Consider the following 11987-nt stretch of genomic DNA (forward strand, 5'->3'; position numbering starts at 1 on the left):
TAAAAACAATATGGGCTGTTTTTGTAATAATACTATTTTATTATTTTTTTATGAACACCTATATCGAAAATATACAAGATAGGAAATACAGATGAATTGTTGTTAGAACATTTCTTTTTTTTTTGAAATTCTTTATTATGAATAGCGCAAAATTACATAGTAAGTAATATTCATTAATTTTATTGTAGAAGTGCCTATTTAAAGGAAAGGAGCATATATTTTGTAAAAATGGGTGGTTTACCATCATTTTAGCAAATGAATCGTGTTTGAACATATTTTTTCTGTTCAATTTTTCTTGTTTTTTTTTGGTTTGGAGTTTATATTGGTTATAAAAATAAAAGATACACTTTTTAATTACTATTATTTATTAGATCCTTAACCAATGAAATTAAATGATACACCCCTATATTCACAACTTTGTAAAACTTCTGTTTGGTTGGATATACAGTCTCTTTCTTTCATCGTGATCGACCACAACTGCCGCACAAAGCGATATCCATTAGTAAAATAAGTAAAAAAGCCTCAATATTCTATACAAAAATTAAAAAATGGAACAAGGCTAGGTTCCATTACACAGTTAAATGGCGTCTCTGAGCGCGGCAATAGTCCATTATAAATTAAACACGTTCAGTCTATGAATAATAGGGAAATTAATTACATAATCTTAAGATACTCTAAGGCTGCTAACACATATACAAATATTACGGATTTATAAAATAATTGATTGAATACGCAAGTAGCAAAAGGAAACCGTCGTCAGATACTATTATTATATTTATATCATTATTGTACTACATACATGTCACACACTCTCACATACACTCTCTTAGCGTCACGAGTTTGTCCGTCTACCATATCCGCGAGTTCCAATTGATTAATATCTGTGGAAAAAAAGAAAATTAATCGTTTTTCATATTGTGTGATGGCGGTGGCTCAGGCGACGTTGAGGTTCTTAAAGAATAGCAGATAATAAAACAAATTTAGAATGTTTTCAGATCGAAAATTATCAGCTATTGTCAGATGGTTTTTTTTTAAAGATTCAGAACCAGAACTTTGGATTCTGCTACCTGGCTGTCCGTCTGTCCCAGGGCTGTATCTTTTGAACCATAAAAGGTACGCTTTCAATTATTAGTGTGTAATTACTGTGTTCATATTTACAGAGAATAATCAAAATTAAAAATAGAGATTCCCCATATTTAGAAAGTGCATAAATACTGGCGGGTGTATAGTGGCAAACCCTTTCGGTTCGAGTCTGACTAAAACTAGGCCAGTTTCCTAAAAAAAAAAAAACATGTCGCTCGTACAGGCAACATTTAATTTTATCTGCCTTTCTTTACCCCTGGCCGCCAGAGCGTACATTCGAAACCAAAGATATCTTTACACTACTACCTTGTCGCTGACATTTCTTGTTTGAACTATTGAATAAAACTGCCTAAAGGCCAGTGACAGGGTACTAAAGTATAAAGATATTTTTGAGCTCGACTGTACACCCCGTGAATAAAATAAAAGGCTAATTTTAGAAGCGAAATTATACAATACTCACGTCGATAACGCTAGCATGCATCTATGTCCTCCAGATTTCAGTCTACGTCCCTGTTAAATTGCATCGAAATCGGTACAGTACATTTTGTGGTGTCGTTTTTTAGGCGACGCATCAATTGAGTAACTATAGACGCACCGCAGAATTTAGGTAGTTGACAACATTACCCAATAGTTCCAAGTCAATGCTAAGACAGTCAATAAGTATATAACACAATTTAAACTATAATTGTATCTGAAAAACACTTTTAGTCCTTAAAAACAGATTAACTTTAACCCATCGCGCGACCAAGTCTGGTTTTTGTCAACTACCCAATAACAAAAATAAACTGTCTATTACAGACGGTTTTGCGGCACGTCTACAGCCACTTGACAGTCCGACCATAACATGATATCCAAAACCAAAATCCTTAAAACCGTCCGTGGATACTTTAGTGTCGTAAATATTAACCTTGATTTTGTGAATAAATAATAGATTACATGTTATTGTTTTATAAATAGGATTTGAATGAGTTAACATTAATAATTTACGTTTCAGTATTTCTCTTCTTTGTTCAAAACCTTGTAATTAAAAAATTGTAGACACACAGCGCGTTTCGTCCGTCGATAAAAAAACCGGACGGTTTGAGGCATATTGGTCGCGCGCTCCGGACTGTCAAGTGGTTAAGAAAAAAAAAAAGAGTTGTGCATAGCATAGTCTAGTGTACATGTAAGATAGCAAAGAGCCTAATGAATGGGTAAATAGGTAAGATTTTGTTAAAAGCGAGTTGGAAAACTTGGTTTTATAATGCAAATACGATTAATAAACTAGGGTTTTGTACTTCTAGGGATGTATTTTTAGTACTTTAATAGGTAATCGACTGATTCAGTTACTTGCTTTTAATAATAGCAATTCTATGGTGACAGAACACTTCATGTCCAAGTCCTAGTTGCGTTTAACAAGTTTCTTCAAATAGTAATATTAAAAATCTACAACCCTTTAACCCGTCGAGCGACTTTGGCAGACACCCGTGTGCAACGCCACCTGTCAGAGAGCTCCGGTCGCTCGGCGGTTTAACACCGCGAGTAGCTTCTCTTTGTAAAACTACCACTAAATACAGTCACAAACAAAATAGTAAAATAAGAAAAACCCAAACTTGCTGCTCCGCAACCACACGTGAAAGACAGTTACGTCTGTGCTACACACATATGTATAAACATCACCGAATGACATTGACGTGACGTGACGTGACACATAACATAACAGGGCAAAAATAACTCACTTTTTAAAACCTGTGAATTAAAAAACTTTAGTTAAGGACTTGTAATAAATTAATAGCTTTATCACTGTTTTCTTGTGCAAATTTAATCTCCATATTTCTTGATTATCTTAAACAGTAAGGGGTCGCTAGTACCTACTCGCTAGTGTATTGAAGTAATTAACTTTATTTCTCCTGCAGAATGTTCTCTTATAGTTTATGGTTGCGGAGTAGCAAGATGTGATTAGGGATGACAGCTATTAATCCAAGGCTAACATTTAACACAATTAAGGTCCTACGCTAGCTGACGTGGTTTGCACGGTGCGGGTGGACGCTTGTTGAAAAATAGTACATACCTATGAGCAGCGCTATCTGCGCGCGTCGCGTGCGACGGATTTTAATTGTAGGTACCCGCACCCGTGCGCCCCGCTAGCGTAGGCCCCTCACTCTGGCCCGTGCGAGTCCATCAATATAGATTTTTTTATAAACAAATCAGCACCACATCGTCAATATTTACCTGTTCTTGCTCTCAGATCGGCTGCGTCGGTCGCGGGATCGCGATCGCCGGACGGACGGCGACCGACGGCGGACAGACGGCGACCGGCGGGGCGACGGCGAGCGGCCGCGCGAGAACGATCGCCGGCGCGGACTGCGGCTGCGCGACCTGACACACACGAGTGTTAGTGCGGGGGAGCGGAGCGCGCGGGCAGGAAATTAGTGGTGTGAAGCGCGCGGTTACCGCTGGGAGTATCGGCGAGCCGGGTACACAAGCTACACTGTGCGGTTCGATGAGCCTTGGGTTTGGTATCGCTGACTTTACTCGCTGCTGGTGCCAAACGTTGCGTTGTATACTACCAGCGCAGAACATAACAGTATCGATACTTGCCATCGAAGAAGGATAACTGACATGTTTTAGTGCATAAACTGAAGGCCTGGCCCCTGTCTTGTACCACAAACGTTACAAGTCCTACAAATCGACATACGATAGAGATAAAGTTAACAATTACGACTCGTAATTGTTAACCCTCTCATAGAAAAAAGACTTATGTGGATTCATTAACGTGAAATGACGCGGCCCCTGAGTACGTCACGTTGCCGCGTGCGTCGTGCAGAAAGCGATGAGCCGTGTTGATCGATAATCAACTTCGCTCGGCACCATAATAATATGTCTACACGACGCAGCAATTAAACTTGCTAAAAAAGAACATCAGTCCATCAACTACATTTGAATGGATGAGGTGGATTTGTATGTATGTAAACTTTAGTAAATAAAAATATATGTAGGTAATTTTAAATACACTTTTGTGTTCTTTTTTGAGAAAAAAAAAACTAAGAATCGCCGTTTTGAGGTCTGTTTAAAAAAAAACTAAAATCAAAAACAAAATTACAACTTACCATATTCTTCTGAAAATATACACAGCTGGCAATTAATTGACACGCAGCGAGTAAAGCTCTAAGCAAATCCAGTTCTAATATTCATTGTACGGCATAGTCAATACGTACGCGCTAACACGATGTAGATATACACACACACATGTAGCACCACATAGCACCGTCTGCGCGTAACAATTACTTGTGTATACTTATTGGCTCGTAACTGTTACAGCAACGGTTGCGCCAGCGGCTCGCTTGAGTAACCGGCTCGAGCCACAATATCAATATGGCTTCAAAATAAAAATCCTCACAACCAGTGTCGCGTGCTTGTAAGCGGCTGAACGCATTTGTACATTCACCAGCACCAATATCTGTCACAAAAGCGTACATAAATATCTGATACGACTCTATTTCTAGGGCCTTGTCAGTAGTAGGGGACTTATCAGATATTTTTACACGTTCGACTGTGGCGGGTATTAATGCAGGTGACTACACCGTCAAAAAAAACAAATTTATTCACACACAGCGCCCATTATGGCTGGTTCACACGTATTAAGTTATGAGGTAGTTAACTAAATTTTAACTTAAATTTAAGCGACTTAAAGCGAGTAAACAATTAATTTAGTAATAAGATAATTAAGCGTGCAAGTGAACAAGTAAATAAGAATTTTGTCTATTTATCGGTTAAGTGGGTGAGCGTAAATTATCACTTGACACGTTTGGACAGGCACAATTTAGTTAAAAACTTGTTGAACTAATGACTTGAATGCGCTGTTGGTCGTCCATCTCTGGCTAACTTTGGAACTTAGCTGATGCGAACGTGTAAACGCTTACTTAAAATTAGGTTGCTTAAATATAATTAAAATTTAGTTAACTACTTGATAACTTAATACGTGTAAACCAGCCTTTAGAACGCAGTGTGCCACCCCGCTTAGTACGGGTCTCGACGGTGTACAGTCACCAGCATTAATATCTGCCACAGCAGAGCGTGCAATAATACGTCCTTCCGGCCCTAGAAATAGAGTCGTATCAGATATATTTATGCACACTTGTTGTGTCAGATATTGGTGCTGGTGACTGTACATACGCGTATCAACCCGTGAGTGCAGACAGCAATAACAGTTGCCTATCATACAAGCAGGGATCTTCAGTGGAGTATATAAAAAAATGGATTTGTATTGATTCCATGTTGATATTGTGACGACCAATGATGGATAGAGCTACCTCGTAATGCCAGAATCGAACTCCATTACGATTGAACATCATGACATCATGACACGGTGCCTCCTTAAATGGCCCAGAGGAGTCGCTCATTTCGCGACCTTTACGCGAACATAAAATTATTAACATTGAAATTGTATGGATAAAATAATAAAAGAAAACCCCATGCTTCACCATTTTCTGTTAAGTTCCTTAGTGACAGATATCTAAAATGTCGTCACTGTTCATTTTGTTAGATTAAACAGAGACGGCATCATAGAAATCTGTCGCATAGAATAGGAACAAAAGAGACAGCGGTGAAACAGTCCCTGAAACTCTTAGTCTCGGTGACAAATTTTCCTGGCAGTAATTTTCTCCTTATTTCACTTGATCATTACTAAATTCTGGTTCTTTGGCTTCCCAACACCATCCCAACTAGTTAATCCTCCGATAATCATATCCTACGGTAAGAAATATGATCGTACTTCACACCACTGACTTGCCTTGCCAATAAAAAAGAAAAAAGTTTACGGGACAAGATTTACATTAAATTCAATACCCATTTAACTGAGCTACGGTCAAACCCTAAACAACATTACACCTAGATCGTCGACTAGTGCTATAAGGTAAGGTAAGGTAGTGCTAAGTATAGGATTATTTAAATAGTACCGAGACTTGGTGGAGCCGAAGTATGTCCGGAGTGCTGCTGAGGAAGGACTAAGGGTCGTCCGGTAAAGAGATTCGGTACGAATCGGATGGGTTCGTTCGGTGCCCGGTGTGTGCAGTCAGTTGGTGAAGCAATGAGGTTAGGTTCCTATTCTTATAACGCGGGGATGTGAGGGTACGCAGATGTTGGCCACGGCGCGTTGAGTATCGGAGAGCCGATGTCGGAGGATGCCGAGAGCGCTCGCATTAGGTAACGATATCGAGCCGTAGTAGTGAAGACATGTGGTGAGGTCGGTGTGTTGGTGGTTGGTTGATAAAATGGACCTGCAATAGTTCCAACACCCACCACGTTTAATAACTGCCGTCAATTACCTAGTGCAGATGCATCTGCTAAACGGAATTATATAAGCTTGGATTTTTCGCATTCTCCAGTGGCAATTGGCTACTGGAGAGCACGAAGTGTTGCTTGCAAACGAAACACCGAGGTGTCTCTGTAAACTAAAGTACATGTAAACAAAAGCAAATGAAATGGAATCCAGTGACGATCCAACTGACAGTCAAAAGCGGAGACAACCCGCTTCTGTCAGGTTGGATCATCAGTATTCACTGTTACTTAAATGGAAGAAAAAATTGATGTAAGAGAACAGACTCACTTTAAATATGCTACAGTTTAAAAAGGACAGAAATGCACTAGTGGCAGACAAGATAAAAATTTCCAAGTATGCTTGGAGGGAACTTAAAAGAAAACAGGGATACTAGACAGTCGGTAGGCTTTTCAAAATTTTAATAAATAGTTTTTTTTTTAATTCTTGTACCACACTTGACGTAATGGAATGCACTTCCATCATTTGTATTTCTTCTCATCAAGGCTAGAATGAATTGGTTGTTACTGAACCTTTGGCCTCATCATCACTTTTCATCAGATGAGATAGAGGTTAATCAAGTCATTTTTATATTATAAAGTGATACATAGCAGAAAAATACTCGTCATTTAAGCGAGTGTATAAAATCAACAATTAAAGACCCATTTCATGAGTCAAAAATGTTCTGGGGGTCTATTGTAACAAAAATTCCACTAAGCGGAGCCGCAGAAAGTTACTTCAGCCACACATAGAACAGTGGTTGGAACTATAGCCGTTTACAGACTGTCTAGTGCCCCTCATCATGTGAAGAGCCTCTCCATCACTGCAGAGACCGGTATCAGAAAGCGTAGCGTACCTGCGGTCGCGACGCGTGCGCCCGTTGGACATCTCCACGCGGATCCTCGTGCCGCAGCAGCGTCTGCGGATCAAGGGAAACAATTGCTGTATTAAAATACATATTTTCAGTACAGATTAATTGACGAGTTAACGAGCGTTCTACACTTTGTGCCAACAACTGTACTGAGTAAGTAAATAAATAATAAGAAAAAACCGGCCAAGTGAGTCGGACTCGCGCACAAAGGGTTCCGTACCATTATCTGTATAACATTAGACATTATCAAAAAAACGGCAAAAAAAAAACAAGTTTGTTGTATGGGAGAGCCCCCCTTGAATATTTATATTATTTTAATTTAATTATTTATTATTAAAGTAATTATACAACTAAAGATTCTGTGAATATTTCAAGCACAACAAAACAATCACGTTTGTTGTATGGGAGCCCCCCTTAAATATATATATTTTTTTTTTTAATTGTTTTTATAGCGGCCACAGTAACACATAATCTGTGAAAAATTCAAGTGTCTAACTATTAAGACTCAAGAGATAGAGCCCTGTGACAGACAGACAGAGAAGTCTCAGTAATAGGGTTCTTTTGGCACCCTTTGGAACCCTAAAAAGTAACTCCTGCTGTATGTAGTACTTATCAAGTGTATTTCGGATTTGTCTAAAGTTACTGTTTCAATTTAAATTCGCTTTGCATTATTGATATTAGCGTTAGGGGTGGCACAGAGGTCGCAGCGGCGGACCTGGGGTAGAGCAAGAGGAGTTGCTCTAGGTGCCAGATGGCAAGGCGTTTGAGAGATGCGGAAGTGTAGATCAAGGGCTAGCCGGCGCTGAAAGTATGCCAGCACCAACGCGCACCGCAAAAATAAATGAGAAATATTGCCAGAAAATTCGCCATAGCATGTTTTATTTTAATTTTATGGATACATGGTAAGAAATTTGTTCCCCGTTTCAAGACAAGTACCAGCCACAGTAATTGGCACATATCAGTCTTAATTCGGAGGTATTCTTATATAGCACACTTATGACTCAAGCGTCTCGCATTGAGGACGAGACGGATCTAAGGAGCGTGCAGAGGAGGCCTCCATTGGATTCCATAGTATAGCTCTGACTCAACATTGTATATAAAATTTGAGTACCTACTACTTTCGTATGTATCTAAGATTGTTATTTGAATTTAGTGATATTTCATATACAAGGTTGAGTCAGAGACCTACTGATGTAGGTTTTGTCAGCTCATGTCGGACATCATTACCTTCCCATGGTATATGACCACAATAAGGACAAGTGGCAACCACTTGCAACAAAAAAAAAACTTTGATATAGTCTGCTTTAGAAAAAAATAAACAATTTTGATCACTCTTTCCAGAGTAATGATAGTTTCTATCAGGTAGTAACAAATTCGCACACAGCAATTATTGCAGAAGTATAAATGCATATTCAAAACCGTTTTATAGCAAAATAACAGGTGAAACTATAAAAAAAACTGGCCACGTGTGAATTGGACTTCCACACTGACGGTTCTATATATATTTGTAGGTATCTATTAATATCCAGTGTTAGCAGAGCCTTCTCCCGAGCAAAATGTATGCAGTGGTGCGATGTGTCATTATAGATGGTTACTGAGTACTGACACAGAGACAGAAACAAAGGCTTTTCAGACTTTTCTAAATGGTTATGCATATAAGAGCTACCATATACCAAATACACCAAATTCCATGTTTCTAAGACAACTGGAATACCCTATAGGTTTTGATTCCCTGGCATTTCGTATGAAATCTATCTTTTTATAATGAACTAAGAAGCTTGTTTCTTTCACTGCTCCAAGAATAGGTAGGTAGAGTCATTCACGATGATGAGTGCCGTAGTTTTTATTACAATGTCATTCATGTCTAATTTTGACAAAATCATGCATCTTCGTATGGCACTAGGTATAGCAGATCTGAGTATTTGAGATTTCTGGTTGATACCTCCACACATTCCTGAGAAAAGGGACTTGACAGACAGACAGACAACAAATGTGATCCTCATAGGATTCCGTTTTTGCCAGCCGAGGTATGGAACCCTAAAATTAATCGGGGTTTTTGGTGCGGGAATGATTTCACAAAGAGTAGAGATAAACAGATGATAGTCTGAAAAAAATCTTATTATGCCTAATGAATAACTACCTCTCTGCGAAATGTATACAAACTATAATACAATTTTATCTTAACTCATTTAGGGGGTACTTTAGCTTTACTACCAAGCCTTATAAGATAATAATAAAAATAACATTAAAAATTACATGCAGTAACAGTAGTTGACGCGATTTTCATAACAAAATACATATTCATATTTTTTCTATATTTGGAACAGCCAAGCTACGGCGTCTTTCTGTAAATATCCATTTCAACGAACTAAACGATCTTTCGACGTCGGTAATTGTAATAGGCGCGAGTAGGGACTTAAGAACAGGTTCTTATCTTAATGACTGATCTTATTCATTTATATAAATATTATGTTTTCATGTTTTTTTTTCAATTAATTATTTGATAGGCAGAAACCTACCACAGTGCATTCTGTTTTTTTATGTAAATACCTACTCTTTGGCTAATGTCAAACATTCCTGCACCGAAAACCCTGATGTATGAAAATTACTCAGTAATCTTGTACATTTTCATAATACTGGTTATTTTGGGATTTCCCACAGGAATTTTGTAAAATTCCGGAATTTCAATTGTAACTACCAGATCGAATAGTTTATGCGTGCGAAGCCGCAGGTAAACTAGTTACTCAGTAATCTTGTACATTTCAATAATACTGGTTATAACAACCAAGTATTACTGTCCGTTCAATGTGGCTAGAAACGGTTGACAGTATCAACAAATCATACCATATAACGTCTGCAGAAACACTGAGGATAGTAGTAAGTGCAGGACGTGGTTTCAGTGCAAGGGAGAGCGTAATATCTGTAGCGTGGTGTATATAACTGAGGCTCCCCATTAGGCTGACATAGTCACATTTGGTGTACTAAAGCCTCGTTAAAAAACTAGATAAAAAAAAAGTGCAGGCCCAGAATTAAAAGCATGTGATCCAGGATACAAATGTGTATACGTCCAGGATACAAATGAGACAATTACTTTCACCACTTTTTTTTGCTAAACAGTACATAGATGAGATAGGAGATGGTGAATGTAATTGTGGGGGTCTGCATGCTGGACAAATACGGCATTCTAACCATATTATTTTCACCGTCCATTGATTGAATTTATGTGATTGATAAATGATGCCTTATTGTTTTCTTTCTTCTTCTTGTTTTGTTCGAACAGACGGAGACAGCACCACATTTTTCCATCAAATAAAACTCATAAATGGGTGTTGAAACAGCCCCTAAACATGAAAGTAAGTTATATCTCTTTGCGCTTAAATCAATAAAATTAAAGATGAAATTTGGTTTGAAGATAGTTTGAGCCCCTAGGAAAAACATATGATTGTTTTTATCCCAGAAAATTGCATAGTTCCTGCAGGATAGTGATAAACAAACTCTTGGCTAACGAAGTTGCATGCAAAAGCTAGTAAAACCATCTATGCTATCTTTCATATTTTGTTCAACCATATAAAAAAACCATTCACACAATGAAATGAGGGTATTCTTCAGAATATGGAAAGTATGAATAAACTAGTTTTTTTTTTAAATACTTATGTTTATTGGAAGTAAATGACCAAACGTTAAGATTTATATTAGATTTATAAATAGCATGTGCAATAATTTAAGTAGGTCTCCAACGAAATCAAGATGGCCGACGATATCAGCGTTCTATACAAGGTCTAATTCTATCTCGCTCTAACGCGTCACTTATCAGGTATGAATAAATGAAACAGTACTACTCGCTATCATTACGAACTTGGAACCCCGATCAATACTACAAGCGATTAGAAGGGACGCCTGAATAATAAAATTGTACTTACGTTCCATCCAGCCCTCGTACGGAATCTTCAGCGTCCCGTGGATCCTCGTACTCCACAAATGCAAATCCAGGAGGATTTCTTGCCACCCACACGTTCCGTATGCTTCCGTATTTGGAAAACACCTTCTCTATTTCATATTTAGATGCGTTTGTACCCAGGTTGCCGACGTAAACCTTGCAAGACAGGTCCCACTCTCGGTACCGCGACATCTTTTCTCTCTGTAAAAGTAACTTAGTTTAGTTTTATTCCGGTCGGCACACGCGACGCCATATTGGTCTAATGGAATTATGCACGCACTGAATACTTTACACGGAAAGATACCTTGTGTAGTTCCAAAGAATGGGCGATAAATAGGTAGTTAATTGGAACGTAGCCGTTAACTTGTCTACTCGCACGTATTTTAGCGGGTATTTCGTCTCACTGCACGACCAATGAAGCAGACGACTAGAAAGTGAATGAATGAGAATAAGATTTTTTTATAGGCTGGAGAATAAAATGAATGAGAATACGTTACGTCAGTGGGAAAACATTCGTTCAGTCTGTAATCTATGGTTAAAGAAGTTGCCAAGCTAAAAATAATGTCTTAGTGATGTACTTACTTCCTCATTATTGGTACAAGTGTACCATAATTCATGACACTAAAATATCTTCATGACTATTAGTGATAAATAATTGTCGTATTGTACTTACGCTACGAATGATTATGAAACGGTATTTGTGTGTAAAACAAAGATATTATTACATTGTCTCTCCTTCCTCTTTGGTGTATAAAAACAATACGGCTCAATACAGGTATAGTCCCATAATTTTCCTTTTG

At 38.2% G+C, this 11987-nt stretch overlaps 1 protein-coding gene and 1 non-coding gene across 6 annotated transcripts; both read right to left on the reverse strand.

The window, feature by feature from the left end:
* Nucleotides 1–347: 347 nt before the first annotated feature.
* Nucleotides 348–11651, reverse strand: Rbp1 (RNA-binding protein 1). Of its 5 annotated transcripts, XM_074102576.1 has the most exons (6): nucleotides 11492–11644; nucleotides 11171–11388; nucleotides 7236–7298; nucleotides 3295–3441; nucleotides 1544–1593; nucleotides 348–881 (listed from the first exon to the last, which is right to left on the reverse strand). In XM_074102576.1, the coding sequence occupies exons 2-5, from the start codon at nucleotides 11377–11379 to the stop codon at nucleotides 1581–1583; spliced, it is 432 nt and encodes a 143-aa protein (XP_073958677.1). In that variant the 5' UTR covers nucleotides 11380–11388; nucleotides 11492–11644; the 3' UTR covers nucleotides 348–881; nucleotides 1544–1580. The 5 variants fall into 5 exon arrangements, 4 of the variants coding, with proteins under 4 accessions (XP_073958677.1, XP_073958750.1, XP_073958602.1 ...); XM_074102649.1 differs by lacking the exon at nucleotides 1544–1593; XR_012452491.1 differs by lacking the exons at nucleotides 348–881; nucleotides 1544–1593 and adding an exon at nucleotides 6021–6341 and having other exon boundaries at nucleotides 3354–3441; nucleotides 11492–11645.
* On the reverse strand, nucleotides 8162–8296 carry LOC141441263 (small nucleolar RNA SNORA53). Its single transcript, XR_012452784.1, has one exon. It is a non-coding gene; the product is annotated as a small nucleolar RNA SNORA53 (small nucleolar RNA).
* Nucleotides 11652–11987: the final 336 nt, after the last annotated feature.

This window comes from Choristoneura fumiferana, chromosome Z (assembly GCF_025370935.1).
Source record: "Choristoneura fumiferana chromosome Z, NRCan_CFum_1, whole genome shotgun sequence".
In the NCBI taxonomy this organism is placed as follows: domain Eukaryota; kingdom Metazoa; phylum Arthropoda; class Insecta; order Lepidoptera; family Tortricidae; genus Choristoneura; species Choristoneura fumiferana.